Source organism: Chanos chanos, chromosome 5, assembly GCF_902362185.1.
Source record: "Chanos chanos chromosome 5, fChaCha1.1, whole genome shotgun sequence".
NCBI classification, from domain to species: domain Eukaryota; kingdom Metazoa; phylum Chordata; class Actinopteri; order Gonorynchiformes; family Chanidae; genus Chanos; species Chanos chanos.
Genome location: NC_044499.1, coordinates 46,551,159 through 46,567,281, shown reverse-complemented (window position 1 = coordinate 46,567,281; position 16,123 = coordinate 46,551,159). Strand labels below are relative to the sequence as shown.

General features: G+C 45.0%; 1 protein-coding gene across 1 annotated transcript; it reads right to left on the bottom strand.

Annotated features, from left to right (window-relative positions):
• Nucleotides 1-573: 573 nt before the first annotated feature.
• mrtfba (myocardin related transcription factor Ba) lies at nt 574-14,858 on the bottom strand. The gene is made up of 15 exons (XM_030774203.1): nt 14,689-14,858; nt 10,356-10,421; nt 9,501-9,556; nt 9,096-9,171; nt 8,501-8,662; nt 6,794-6,966; nt 6,430-6,570; nt 5,955-6,205; nt 4,964-5,132; nt 3,732-4,538; nt 3,414-3,542; nt 2,444-2,611; nt 2,155-2,289; nt 1,965-2,025; nt 574-1,089 (listed from the first exon to the last, which is right to left on the bottom strand). The coding sequence occupies exons 1-15, from the start codon at nt 14,822-14,824 to the stop codon at nt 593-595; spliced, it is 3,027 nt and encodes a 1,008-aa protein (XP_030630063.1). The 5' UTR covers nt 14,825-14,858; the 3' UTR covers nt 574-592.
• Between the last annotated feature and the right edge of the window lie 1,265 nt (nt 14,859-16,123).

Genomic DNA, 16,123 nt, shown 5'->3' with positions numbered 1-16,123 from the left:
GTGGAGCGTAGGTAGTTGTCTGTTTCAACAGCTTTGTGAATGATGGTGTATGGCACGTGATTGCAAGTGCTGTGATTCAGCAGAATTCGATCAACTTGAGAGCAGTCCCCTCTCCACATGGCACAAATGAAGAGAGAATAAAATCAGGCTAAAGCCAAAGGCAGCCCATGAAAAAGTCAAATCTTCCTCAACCAGTAACTCCATACCACGACATTAGGCTGCTCCATGAAGACCGCGACAGTTAGGACCACGGCCCGTACTGTGCGTCCTGGTTCTAGCTGCCTAGGGCTAGGACTGGAGGCGAACGCACACACCCTTGTGCTGTCTCAGAACATGAGGACAGTATCATCACAGGCTACACTGAGTTCCTCCTCACAACCTCTAACACTCAGGATGGAATTTAATCCAAATTTCCCTTCTTTCTCTATCCCAGCATACACTGCAAGTCTGGGCACAGGACTAGTGCATGTGTGTGTAATTATGCGTGTGTGTGTGTGTGTGTGTGTGTGTGACTGAGAGAGAGAGAGAGAGAGAGAGAGAGAGAGAGAATGAGTGTTTGTGTGTCCATGTGTGTTTGAACAAGGAAGGGGGTTCAGTCCCAGTGCAGCTGAAGATCTTGTGTGTCCAAGAAGTCTGAGGCGATGCCCAGAGGGTTTAGTGTTCCTATGGGCCCAGGCATGGTGATGTCCAGCCACTCCATATTGTCCAGGCCTGCGTCCTGCAGGCTGAAAGCCGAGGAGGAAGAAGAGGGGACAGGAGGGTCACTGAAGCTCAGCTCCGACGTGTCCATAGGGGAGTGGGGCTGATCCAGGAGCTGGCTGTGCAGCTCTTCCAGCAGGCCCAAAGTCCGCGGCTCAGACCCGGACTCCCCCACCAGTGTACCCTCTAAAAGAGCCTCCAGCTGGTTGTCAGAGGCCAGGGAGGCCAGACTGGGCATTGGCTCCACGTTGAGCACTGGCAGCGGGGCCGTATGCACCTGGGCTGGGGGTCGCGACAGGACTGTGTTGACAGGCAGGGTGGTGATGCTGGCAGTAACAGGCATCATCTTAGAGACAGAAGAAGGATCCTGCTGGCTAAACGGAGTGATTTCTGTAAAGATAAAAAAAAAACAAAAAAACAATCTTGACAACGAACACAGTGTGAATGCACTTCAAGAAAAATAAAGACCACAACTGACAGGACATTTAAAGATCATTTTTCTGTGAGGAAAAAGCTGCCGCTTAAAGTCTCCAATATGACCATAAATGAAAGAAAAGCAAAAATAGAAGAATCGTAGAGTTTCAAAAATCATCAGTCATGTAACATAACCAAATGTTCGGTGTTGCAAATCCATGTGGTAACGTAGTGTGTAATAAAACAATGACAACATGCAGACATTTCCTTTTACAAATCACTAAACAAAGAGTTTCCACTATCTCCAGCAGCGGATACGGGACACCGTCCAAATGTCTGACATGAGCCGACCCATACGCATGTCATTCATTGGTCAGTTGGTCACGGTCCAAGTTGACGACCACTGTCAGCCAACGAATGCAGAAGGGCCAGATCGGCAAACAAGGACCTCTCTGATGTTTGTTTGCATCACTGCAATTTCATTTGCCTACATAAAACTTGCATTATGCTACACTAGAGATTTATTGATATCTGAAAAGTATTTTGATGGATTTCTGAAGAACATTTGGATCCTTCTGCTCCCTGATCACTTTCCGTCGTTTTTGAAGAGGCTATCTATTTTTTGGCAGCAGCTAACTCTTAACAGAAGACACGGCAGTAAAGCCAAAATAAGGTTTCCAATTTACTCCTTTTATCCTTTAAAGAAATACCGACAATTCCGGCCAGCAAGCCTTCAGTCTGTTCACTCGCACGGACAATCCTATGTAAGAATATCTGACTACTACATTGACTGAAACCGCTCTTATTATCTCCACGCTAAAAGCATGCGTCAGGAAATGAAAAGATCTAACCTCCGCTTTCAATGAGGATGTCAAACAGATCATCCATTTGCTGACTCGTCGCCGTGGGAACCTGTATCCACAAACGAAAGAAGACAATTTTCACTGAATGAATTACTTTTTTTTTTTTTTGTAAGCGTACACATAACGATTTCTCTCTTATTCTCTCATTAATGAAGAGGTTAGCGTTAAGACTGGTCACCTGTGAGACAGCAGGGTTCTGCAGGCTGCGTCTCTGCCTCACCGCCTCCTCATACTGGGGTGGCTCTTTGTTCTTTGGAGCCTGGCTGAAGGCAGAGGGCTGCAGGATGAAGCTGGGGGGGGGATGCGACGGGGACTGGAAGAAAAAAACAAAACAAACAACATTCCTTCACTGTGCTCGACGGATTCAACCAGACAAAAAAACCCCAAAAACGCTAGCAGCAGCTACGATAATCCATTACTCTGGGGTTTAACGGCATGCCGCAGAGGAAGCGGAAAAGCTGGGTTACCACGTTCAGAGGTCCGTTGGCGAGGCTGGATGGACCTGGGGAGGTCCCGGCTGAGGCTCTGTTTTCTGGGGAGCTGCTGAGGAAACACTGAGGCATGTCAGGGCCTGCTTTGTTCTCATTGGTGGGATGTTGGAAACCGGACCCAGTGTTGGTACATACAGGTAGAGTCTGTATGAGAAACAATGAAAAAGTCATGAAAATGATAAAAAAAAGGCAATAATAATAATAATAATTATTATAATAATAATAATCTCAGGATAGAGTGCTTTTGCTCAGTGTCCACGTTAAGTGCTGTTATACCCCCCCAACCGAATTCTCTCTGGGTTGTTTTGAGACCAGCCTTGTTTGGCACGCACAGGGGTCACCTCAGGTGACAAGTGGCTCTGCGCTGGCAGGCGTGTGCCATGCAGAGCTGTCAGTGAGAGCGTTATCAGCTCATCACCAGCACTGTGCTCTGGTTACAACAGCTGTGCCTAGGGACTGCAGCCAGACTCCTTTCTTAATGAGATTGGAATGGGCATCCATCTTCTGCTGCTGCTCACATAGCCCAAGCACAAAGTCTTCCTGCCAAATGCAGGTCCATCACTGTACAGTCTGTGAGCAGGGCCAGTACCAGGACTGTCTGCAACTGCTGATGAATAGCTTCCTTCTGCCACAGCAAGACCAGACTAGACGATCACAGAGCCTCCAGATAAAACTATCCCTAAGTTGCTTTGATCACTCTCCCAGACACTGATCTATTTCCATAGCTCGGATTCCAACCAGTTATTCAATAGCACAATTCTTAATCCGTGTTCTCGAGCGAGAAAAGGCTAAAATAATAAACAAAGATGATCAAGCGTTGAATGTAACATCGCTTTCGAGGCAAAAACCCAAACCGCTCCGTTTCCCGGAAGAGGTGATTATACACATCAAGGGTCGTGCTATTTGAATCAGTTATTTATACGATGTGAACTGATGGGAGCTTTACCTGCATCATGTGGTTGTGACCGATGAGCTGCTGCGGGGAGGAAGTCTCTGCTTTGGCAGGCTGGAGCTGAGCAGTGGAGGTCTGGATAATTCCTGGACCTGGATGAGAGACTGCAGCCTGAAGCACAGGCTGTTTAAACAAAAGTCAGCCCGGTAAACATTAGGTCCGTGCCACGACGCTACGATAATATGTCGTAAATTAACCCTAATGTCGGGTTGGAAAAATGTCAGCCAAGACGAAAACAAAAAAAATCAAACAAAAAAAAAAAAACGATGATTACAACTTTAAACGGAAGTACAATTTTTTTGGCCACCGTACCTGCAGTTTGACGTTTGCGCTAGGCAGCTGGATGGTAGTGGCGTTGTTGGGCAGGGACACCGGCAGCAGGATCTGGGTGCCACCGTGCTGAGCAGTCAAGACAGTTTGGGGCTGCCCGAGAACTTGGGACACACCCTGATGACTGATGAAGAACTGGGGCACAGGTGTAGCAGTCACTTGGGCGGAAGCGGTATCTTCCAGTTTCACCACCGTGGGGGAGGTATGGGCGCCCGACACGCAGTTCGGCGAGGCAGCGCCCTCTGTCTTCACGGAGGCCAGCACGGAGGCCAGGCTGCTACAGTTCGGGGAGGTGGCGACGGCGGCGTTCTCTGCCGGCGAAGCTATCTGCCCGCACCTCTTCTCGACCTCTAATTGCATCTTCAGCTCCTCCACCAGACGCTGTTCCTGCTCCAGCTTCCGGAGCAGCTCCTCGATCTGACGCTCCTTTTCATGCAAACGCCTGTCCTTTTCCTCAGGCACCGCCTGGCCGGAGCCACCGCCTTGGGCCTCGGCTTGGCCCTCCGCACCCCTGGAGTCCTCTCTGCTCTGGAGATCTGAGGGGACCGGAGACACTGGGGGCGTGGAGCTCATGCTCTCTGCTGCCCTCTGCTGGACAGGTGAGACAGCTGAGGTTGTTGTGGACACCTCCATGGGTGTTCCGCTGGTTGGCAGTGTGTTTGGGCCGGAGCCCAAACACACGGCAGCGCTAGAGCTCTCCTGGAAAGGCTTGAGTCGTTCGATGAGGTCGGTTTTTGTGCCAGACACAGGAAGGCCACGTAACTTCAACTCCATTTTCAATTCTGCCACCTGGAACACCACAAAATAGACCCGAAACAAGATGTAAGAGAAATGACCAAATTTAAAACACGATAATCTATTCTGCTTCTGTGCGACTCTAGAGCCCCATTCTGCCAACATGTCCACTTGTCTTTCCAGCTAATTTTCACTCAGTCATTTTCACTTCTTATATTAAGGATCATAACTACACACAAGAATCATAACACACCATTTTTCTGGTAACATACAAAGCTCAGTTTCCATTCTTAAGTTACAATCTGAATTCTGTGATTTTGGGTGTGTGACTAAAACAGAATTTATTGAAAGAACGAATTTTACTTCTGTGTGTGTGCCTTAATGTATAATTCATCACCAATCCTTCTTCAGGGCACATGAGGATTTACAGGACATAATTATTTAACCTAGTCTGTAACTGTAAAAAAGCCCATAATCACCTTCATTTCCTCCAGATTGGCTGGTAAGGTACCTGCCTTACGGTTGGTAACAGTGTTATTTGGCCGCACTGTCGCGGCCGTAGGCAGAGACACAACAATAGACGTTGGCAAGCTATTGGTGTTGTTAATGGCTACTGTGGCACTGTTGTTCTGACCTTCCAACATAGGCCTGGGGAGGAAGCACAGAAGAGGAAAATCTGTCAACACCACGGAGGAAACGATTTCCTCCCTCCGAAAGCTCTCGTTCAATAAACACGCTCGGCACAGAACAATGCAGAGGCAGGACAAGAAACGCCAAAGTCAAAATAAACCTCGCAAAGGCCGAAGAATAACATCATCAACATCCTGTCATTAACACGTATCACCAAACAGGATTTGTTAGTGGAAACTGGGTAATGGTCCTGTGGACCATTGGCAACAACAATATTAGTGTCTGCGGATATTTTCCAGTTTGAAAAGAATTCACACAACCGCATTCTACGCACAGTTGACGGCTTACATCCCTGACAAATCCTGTAAGGGCTTAACGAGTGTATGAATGAAGTCAGACAGGATAAAGATGGAACGCAGATGGCTAAAGACAGCAGCACTCTATACACTAGAACAACTGGGACAAATGACACCATGGTCTCCAGAGACAGGTACCGCAATAGCACACAGCTAAAGAGAGAGCGAGAGCAAGAGAGAGAGAGAGAGAGAGAGAGAGAGAGAGAGAGAGAGACAAAGACAGAGGGAGAGAGAGAGAGACAGACAGACAGACAAATAAAGAGAGAGACAGAGAGAGAAAGACAGACAGACAAATAGACAGAGACAGAAAGAGAGAGACAGAGACAGAGAGGGAGAGAGAGAGACAGACAGACAAATAGACAGAGAGACAGAGACAGACAGACAGACAAATAGACAGAGAGAGGGAGAGAGAGAGAGACAGACAGACAAATAGACAGAGAGAGCGAGAGAGAGAGCGAGAGAGAGAGAGAGAGAGGGGGCGTACTTGAGGGGAGCAGGCAGGATGGTCTGGTAGTTGTAGTGCTGCTGCTGCTGTTGGCTCAGGATCTGCAGCTGCAGGAAGAGCTGTTGTTGCTGTAGTAACCGTGCATAAGAAGAGTCCATATGGGTCTCGTTGGGTTCCTGTTTCTGGTCCGGAGGAATATACTGATGGTACTTGAGTTTCTTCACTCGCGGCTTGGCCTCCTTGCTCTTCTTGCTACGGCTCTTGTCGCTTGGTACTTTGGGCTGGCTTTGCTGTGAGACAGAGAGAGAAAATTTTGACTATCAGTACTATTGCGAAAAGCAGGGAACTGCTGAGACAGAAGATTCAAAACAAGAACCCCACAAACCAAGACCTTGACACTGAGAAAAGTTTGAATATACAAAATGGGTGGTAAATCCCAGTGGTTTGACCTCTCTAATAAAACAATGCTTTTCAACACTAAGTTTGTGGGTATACAAAATTATATCTCATTTACCTTGACCAGTGTAGGCCCAGGCTTTGAGGGAGGTACAGTTGTGACTGGTGTGGGCGGGGCTGCTGAAGTGTTGACTGATTGCTCATTGGTGGAGAGAGGTTTAAGGAAGTCACTTGGAGCCTGTGTTACTGGAGGACAGTGCTATGGAAACAAAATTGGACACATTAACCTTAACAGCAAAGACATTGATCCTACTGAAACAACACCACACTGGCAAATTCCACGGATCATTTAGCAAATGCAGGAACAGGAAAAGGAGCTAATAAGATGATTAAATCATATGTACTTATAGAGCTCGTTTCAAACCTGGTTTAACATGGATAATTCTGCTCAAGCAATCTCAGGTAAGAGTGAGACAGTGTACCGTCAGTAAATTGTTGGGGAGTGGAGAGAGGACCTCCATGGCTCGGGCCTCTCCAGGGGAGGAAGCTGATCCCTGGGACTCCTGACTGGCAGGCTGCTCAGGGGAAAGGGCATCACCACTGTCCTCGTCAAACATATAGACATCCAGGGTTTTAGGGTACTGCATCTGACCATCTATGGCGTTAATGAAGTGAGACAGAACAGAGCAAGAAACAAGACATTAACATTAACAGGACATCAATGTTTTCTTTTTTTTCTGTCCACAATGCAGACCTAAGGGTCAGTGGAAGAGTTTTATTTGTCTTTTTTTCTTTTTGACCCTTTATAGTGATCAACTGCTTATATGGATCAAAAGGCTTGGGACAGAATCATTCCTATACAAATACAGAACTGTGTAATTCGCTTATAGTAATCATATAGTGTTTTGGGTCTTTTTATACATGACAACATATGGGAAAAAAATTAAAACTACAGTAATTCTTTTCTTTTCTTTTTTTTTTTAAACGTTACTTTGATGGGCCTACTTTGCCTCGTGGTAACCCGTCTGCGTTCAGCTAGCTACCCGAGGCTAATGCTGCATACACAGAAATCATGACGGGAAAGAGAAAGTCATTTTCTCTCAGTGACATATGTAGACTCATCAAAGCTTACGACAAACTGCTCAAAACGAGACAATGAGATGCAGCAGGGAAACTTGGTCTTCCTCAGAATATTTTGACGTCAGTTTGACGTCAAACTCTGCTACCAGTTCGCCATTGATAGCCAACAGTTTATTTTCAGTTCTGTTAAAAAATTGAGAAATGCACTGTATTTTTTTTAAACCGCACAATACTTTTATATTTTAGGCTATAGCCTAATTATAATTTGAACTACAGTTACTCACTCACTATCTAAGCTGCTTATCCTGATTAAGGTCGCGGGGGGGGGGCTGGAGCCCATCCCAGCACTCATAGGGCAAAAGGTGGGGAAACACCCTGGACAGGTTGCCAGCCCATCACAGGGCAGACACACATACGAACACACTCACATTCATACCTAGGGGCAATTTAGTGTCTCCAATTCACCTAACCTGCATGTCTTTGGACTGTGGGAGGAAACCGCAGCCCCCAGAGGAAACCCACGCAGACACGGGGAGAACTCCACACAGAAAGGACCCTGGCCGCCCGGAATCAAACCCGAGACCTTCTTGCTATGAGGCGACAGCGCTACCCACTGCGCCACCATGCCCACTGAATTACAATTAGCTGTACTGTATTATAGTGTATTTGAATTATACAAAGTTCAGTAATTTAATTTGTACAGTATGGTGCTGTACTTTGAAAAGCGTTTGAAACAGCTGTACTGATTTGACAGAAATTCGGTAAATGGCGACGCTGTCCGTTTCACTACTTTATATTCATGTAATAAATATGGAAATGTCAATTAGACGGTAATCTGCATGAGAAATAAAGAAAAAAAGAAAAAAGAAACGGTTATATTGATCATCCACTTATAGTGATCAGCTTCATCTGGAAAAACAGGGTCACTCCAAGCGGTTTCCACTGTATTTAAACGTACGCCGCACTGTCTGGGCTCTTCCACGTCGGTCATTCTGAAAAAGCTGTGCTATCTGGCGGTCAGGATCCTCACGTCTCGTGACCGAGCGGCCGAGGAGCGGTATGACAAAACGGCGTTTGGACAGTCACGGTCTAACAAAACCCGTGTTTACCGATGATTGCTTCTTTCACGCTGGAGTCCACGGGCAGGATGTTCTTTTCCACCAGCTCCATGGGCCCAGGTCGTTGAGCAATCTTCTCGTTGAGGTCGTCGGCCAGACGAGCTCTCTTCAGCTTCAGCTGAGTGGCCTGCAGTGATGGCTCAGCGTGGGTTTCTGAAAAACCACCCACACATTTCACAAATAAACCCCAGAGTCATCAACAAAACCTACTGCTATAAACAAAAAAAGGCAACCGCCAAACTAACACTACCGCAGCCACACGAACGCAATAAAACAATATGCAACATGAACTACGCAGTGCGTTCAGAAATTAATTGCTGATGATAAGAACACGAACTGCATTAGACGACTCTGATATACTGTCAGTTAAAAATACACTTTTTAGATAGGACAGAATCTCATCATTTGGGACTGACACAACATTTGACAGCAAGTTACAATGTGTTTTCAATCTGCCAGGAAAGCCGTTTCTTCCAGCAGTAGGACCCTCTAAATCAAGTTCCCACATTCCCATGCCCCTGACTTCAGACTGACTGACTGACTGACGGAGGCTCCGTGTTTCCAAACACGTGATTGGTGGAATTACCCTGTAAGATGTGCATGCGGACAAGTTCAGCCCTCTCTGGCCGGCTACGGATCTTGTGCTTCAGGAAATTTTCCGTCTGCGGAGGGAGGGAGGGAGGGAGAAAAAAAGAGCATAAACAAAACGACTACTTATCACGGCTCAACACATAAGCAGTGGTAGAGGATTTCTTTGATGCGCTGTAAATGACTAACACATTTGAAAAGTGTTTTTTTTAGCTACTCATGTAACATAGTGGTCCATGTGTATCGTATAAGGCAGAAAGCCCCAAATCCATGCATGTGCTCAGAGGGTTTTTGGGGGGGAAGGAGAGAGCCCCCCCCCCCCCCCCCCCCCCCCCCCACACACACACACACACACACACACACACACACACAGAAGGCCGACGGAAGTTTGTGGGACTCTTACCCTGGCTCTCTCCAGACTCCGAATCTGCTCGTGGAACGCCGCCGGGCTCTTCAGGGCTGTAAGGTCACAAGCACAACGTCACGTGGTGCGTCAGTCTCATCACCCATCACACACATTTTAACCACACACATTACACTTTTTTTGATCTCTGAGAACCCATCAGTGGAATAGAGGTCGGGGGGGGGGGGGGTTGGGGAAGCATCTGCTCTGTTACAGCATCTGAAAGGTGAGGTGAAGAGCTTCAGAGAGCTTTAGACGCAGCAGCCGTGTCAGCAAAAACGGTGTTCTCTTCACGACTAGGTTAGTATCACTTAATCCCCTCCTGAACTTGGGGCAGAGGATTTACTGCAGTAGTGACAAAAGGATGTGACTAACCTCACCAAAGATAAAGCAGCATATCACGCTTTCATGCTTTTCACTGGGTCAAAGAACAGTCACAGAACAAATGTGTTTTATTCTAGAGGCAGAGGTGATTGTTACACATCTGAGCGTGCACTGGATGGACGTGGTTATGAGTAATGGTGGAAAGACTTTGTGGAGAGCTTTTGAATGCCAAGTTCCTGCATGTTTGGTCGTAATATGATCGAGTTAAGGCAGACTATTCAGAAAATTTATAAGAAGAACATTGTGGAGACAGAAAACAATGGCATTTAAAGACCTCTTCTCAAAAAAACATAAACAAAAGACAGAGAGAGTTATTCATAAAACCTGACAGGCACAGCAAAACTCACCAGCTGGTTTTAAATACTACTCGCACAATGTGCAAAGTAGTATGAATAGCCCTAACAGGTCCTATTTGCGACGTGAGTATAGCACTGATATAAGAGTGCATTAATAGGGAATATCTGTACTCACGTGGCATGATGCCCTGGTCAACCAGCTGCTCGCGAGTGCGTCTCTGCTGGAGTCGGAGCTGGAGCACTGTGAGAGAGAACAGACGTTTAGTCCCTTTAGCAAGTACAGCCCAACTGTGTTCTACCACAGCCCAAAACAGGATGTGACTATGTTTCCACCTGATTAGCATGTGCAGATATTCACACACACAGAGACACACACTCACATACACACACACACACACACACACACACACACACACACACAAGTGCACATATAAACACACACACACACACACAGACACACACTCTCTCACTCTCTGTCTCAGACACACATGTACACACTCACGTACATGCATGCACACACACACACACACACACACACACACACACACACACACACACTCGCACACTCACAAACACAAAGGCAAGGCAAAGTTCTGTATGAAAGAATTCTGACAGACTTCCTTTTCAGCCAGCCAACATTACATAAGTTAACTATTGAAAACAGTGGACACACTTCCTGTTACCCACACACATGCTTCAAAACCTTTGAAGTGATCCTTACATTGTTCAGGGTGAACTAAACGCATTGGGAACATAATCTATCACTTTTTCTCTTTTTTTTGGGACTTGGCAAAATACACTAAAATGAGCTGTGTTTTGTGAAATTCCTAGCTGATTAAAATAATCACTGATGTTGGAGAAGATTGTGTACAAGTGGTAATTTAGTTTTCTGATTTAATCCAAAAAAAATTTTTTTTTTTAAAAAAATCAATTTTTACTGGGAAGCATTCAATACTGTCCCATAACTAGAGATAACTAGAGTACGAGTTATATTGAAGCTGATAACTGGAGAAAAATGCACTATGGCTCACCAATCCATTCAAACAGGTGGGACACAAAGGACCACAGCCATAGTCATTGCACAGGCTTGAAAAGGAAAAGGAATCTCACAAAATTGTGCGCCGAACCCTTATCATCATCGCTAACCCAGAAAAGCCAACAAACTCTCCTTATCTGAGTGACTCATTTTCGATCTGAATCGGTTTACTGTTAATGATTTCAAATAGGGTCAGCAGAGCCAAGATCAAAGGGACTTTCAGAATCCCATTACTGTTTCACGGCAACAGGGCGCATGGAAACACGAATATGATGGCATCCCTGCATCTCTATCCCACTGCAATAAATACAGTTCTGGACCATCAAAAGCAAAAAAAAAAAAAAAAAAAAAAAAAGGTTGACCTATGTGGCATACTGACTCCAGGCAGCTGAGGAACCAAACTATCAGAGTCAGGGGGCAGTGACTGGATACTGTCAGGCTGCTGAAACTAATGACTCAATAACTCCATCTGGATCCAACTTTTCCTGTTTTGTCTGCTCTGAAACTTTTGTTAGTTAAATCAAAACAATCTACCACTGCAGGTCACAGTCACAGAGAAACAGAACACTGATATTCCTACTTAAACCACTACCACCTACTTCCTAATGCCCTCACGGAACTTTCATTGTGTCCTTACACAGTTCCTTCAATTCAGTCCAAATACATTCAGTTCAGTCCAAAAAAAAAAAAAGATGAAGAAGAAAGAAAGAAATGCAGCAGCAAAACAGTTCAAATTACAGAAAAGTATCCTCCAAACCTTTGATATTACCCATCACAAAAAGGAAAGAGATGAGCTAGAAGCACCTGAGCCGAATCTGTTTCTGCAGAAAGCATGAGCGTCCACTCCCAGACAGGCCATGCCGATCACAGCAGGGCTGAAAAGCCTCAGGTGGCAACTGTTTACGCCTCAGCCGCTACTCCACGCGCCGGAACAAGGGCTTTGACCGAGTGACTCGCGAGACGTTTTCCAAGTGTTTTCTCATTCACTCTTACCCTCTTTTTGCCCTCCTGGAAGAGAGGCTTTGCTTACGCTTTGAGTAGTATCTGTGCTCCACCACTACGGGGAGAGAGGAGGGAGCTAAAGATGCAAAAACATTAACCCCTCCCTGCCCCACAACCTCCCCGACTTCACATAAAACTTTACGAGGTACAAACGTCCCCTCAGGCAGTGCAGAGTTTTACGGCAGCAGATATATCCTATTCGAAAGCTGTGGTAAAAAAAATTTTTCCAGCGAGACTTATCAATCCGTTTCTATTTTTAATGTGTTTGTTTACAAGGAAGACAGAACGGCTTCAAAGAATTATGCTGAAATAAATGAGATGAGACAAGATATTTGGCCATTACCGTATCAAATCTTATTAAACACGTCTCCTAACAGCTCTACCCAAAGGCTTTGGGATTTATCTTAGTGAGCAAATCAAAAGGCGCTTCAAACCAAAGATAGCTCTCATCCACAAAAAAAAAGACAAAAAAAACCCCCCAAAAGAATATTAAATAACCTTGACTACGTAGATAATTAGCCGGTGGCTACGACACAAACAGAATGATTGACAGGGGCCGCGTCTTGTCAGAGCGGTTTAAATTCCTAGCCAGTGACAGAATGACCCCTAACTGAGCCAGTGGTCAAACACTGACAGAGAAACTGGCCTACACAGTCTGACTGAGGTAGGCTGAAGCTGTGAGCCAACGCAGGCACACAAGGCTCCGTGGGTCTGTTCCCAGAAAGATCATCGCAGGTCATCGCTAAGGTTGAGCGACTGGTTTCTGAGAGTTACAAGCTGTGTTATCTCCGTTCTCGCATCAGGCCTCAGAAGACCAATAACCTCGCTGATAATCCTGAAGTAAATTCCAGAGCTCTTTCACTTACGCTGATAAATTATATTTATCTTTTAACATAAATGTTCTGCATTATACACCAAGAATTTAAGCGGACAGTTCTTACCGCTGAACAATCAATCTGTCTCAAACATAAAAAAAAAAAAAAAATCTCTGTCTCTTCCTGTGCTTGCGATTAAATTAAAAAGATTTCCACAATGAGACTATTTTTACTGCTGCAAAATTCTAATCACAAAAAGACTTTCTCTTAGTTTGAGGATTTCCTGATTTTCACAGAATAATGTTTTTGTTTTTTTTTGTCGTTACGCCATGTTTCGTAGCGTCTGGTCAGAGAAACTTGGCCTTGCTAAAAATTCCTCCATCTTCTTGGAGTGCCCTATTACCCTTCAAGTGCCAATCAAGTGCAGAGTCACATTCTTCCAAAAGCCTCAGAAATGCCAAAACTGTGGGATCTCAATGATAAGGGTCCGTGTGAAAACTCGAGAGATGACACAAAAAACAAATTTTATGCTTTTTGTAGGGTAAGGGTCATCCGCTCAAAAATAGCAAGGAAAGATCATTGCCAAGTAAGAAAATGCAAAAAAAAAAAAAAAAGATCCAGAGCTGCTTTTACACTTATTCATTCATTTGATACATGCCAGTTGGTTGGCTTATACTTATGATCTGCGAAACATCAAAAATCAAAAGCGCAATTCTATGATTGATTAATTAACGGATTTACATGAAATCAAATGTGATTACAAACTGGCTCGAAACCCCATTCCAAAATCACTGCACTGTCATCTTTCATTTGAAGGCACTGTCTCACAATCCGGCGCTGTCAGCTGGCAAAAAAATAAACTCGTCGCTGATTAATGACCGCTTTGCACACCAAACACCAAACTTAAGATGGTTGCCGACTTTTTGAAGAGTGTATTTCATTAAAACAAGGCAAACCTAAAGTTTCAGATGGCTATTTCATGAACAACAACCACAACACAAAAAAAATCTTCTAGTAACTTCTCTGGGGACCTGTGCCTATGAGAAGCATAAATCAGGATGAGAACATCTAATCTTTTGGAAGTCCGCAACCTGTCTGTCACTGATTAAAGCCAGGTTCCATAATTTGAACTTGGCAGTTTTGACATTTTGTGTGATAAACTGGAGCCTGGAACTGTGGAAAAGTAAAACACTCTCACATCCACAGGCGGAGATCTAGATGCATGAACTGGCCGTCTATGAGATCCACATGAGAGTATCAAACACGTTTAATGTCAACTTTTTCTCTGATCTGAAGATGTAAACCAAAATAACAAGGAAGAAGAATTCTCTTATTACACGATTAAGCTCAAAGAGCCTTTATCGGTCATCGGTGCCAGACAGCGGCAGATCGAACAGAACACAAAGACTGGAACACAAAGTCTCCTGAACAGAAAACAAAAAAAAAAAAAAGGCTGAAAAATTCAAAATGAGTTTCTGGCCCGTGTCCTTCACTTTACCTTATGTAGTGTCAACATACTGTCCAAACAGATTCTAGTCAAGCGAAAAGTTTACAGCCAATGAAGCACAGCAAAATTAAGTCGACAGGAAAACAACTGCTTGAGTCTGCAGTTTCCGTCACTTTTGGGCAAACAAGTGATTTGATTTTAGACTCACCGTTCTTGCGTTCGTTGAGCGGGGGAAGGTTCTGGCTGGGTTGCAGGGACAGCACCTCCAGCTCGTGGGTGACCGCCTCGCTCTGTGGACTGGGAGCTAGCAGCCCCACAATCCCAGCATCCCCCTGGGACTCCATGTCTCCTCAGAGAGGAGTCAAGGCTCTCCCTCGCGATCAGCAGGAGACAGATGTATAGGGTGCTCACTGTTGGCTCTGCAAACTGACACAGAATGCAATACAAAAAACATATTTTTATAGGTGCTGTGTACAAGACATGTAAACGATTTAAAAATGTTTGTGGATGACCTTGTTCCAATCACCCCGAGGAAAAATATACAGACGATCAGCCTAAAATGCCTGGATGTAGGCTACACCTCTGGTTTGGACTGTCTCCTGTGCATGAGCAAGCCTGTGGGATCCATAAAAAGGACTTACCATATGGACATGCTACAGGCTTACTGCAGACCTGGGTAACATCCATGACAAAACTTTGTCACGTGAGATTTCTGGTGGTGCGCTATATTCAAGCGGCAACCCGTAATCAAAACAAGCTTGTCCACAGAAAATGAATGGATCTTGTGTTTGCAAGCGTGTCATTATTTCTAGTTTACATCATATGTGTGGTTTCAGAGTTGGCAGCGAACTGCCTGTGGATAGCGAACAAACATCACTGTCACCATGGAACCATAAAAAAATAATCTCGACCGTAAAAACGCCGGATCACACAAAGATTGGAACCATTTAGACCACATCAATTCAGTCTGTCATCCACAAACCTTTCTGTCCCGTCCCGCTGGAACTTGCCACATTAACATACCCTTTAATTACTTGCAATCGTTTTCAAAATGCTGATTCAAGCAGAGACGCCAGCGTCGTGTAAAAAAAAAAAAAAAAAAAAAAGCGGGCTGTACCACACTAAGGTCATTGAGCACATTTTTTTTTCTCACGACTGTAAGGGTGAGGGGCAGAGGAAACTGTATCTATGAACCCACTCAGGGTGAAGCGCTTTGCGCTCTTATAATTGCGGTGACCACAGGAAATGCAGTCACATAAGAGAAGCAGAACCACCGGCGGGCCTCCGCTCACTGCTAAGTCAACACTGCCGGTGACAAGCCTGGAATTCAAACCAGTCATCCTCCCTTTCCTAGCACACGGTCCTCATCAGCTGAGTCACTGTCTCCCCATTATTATTGGAAGCAAAAAAAAAGAAAGAAAAGAAGAAATAGAGAGACAGAGGTAAAAAAAAAAATCTCGCTGACATTTCATAGGGATCTCACTTATGTCACTAACTAATAACTTATTTAATCCTATAAACTCAATGTTACAGTGATTACACTAGGTACAGAACTCACAAGCAGTTCTATAAAATGTGGATACTTCCATTTATGCTGTGTCGGGGTCAGAGTTGGACATGAGAAGAATAGAAACTCTATGCAT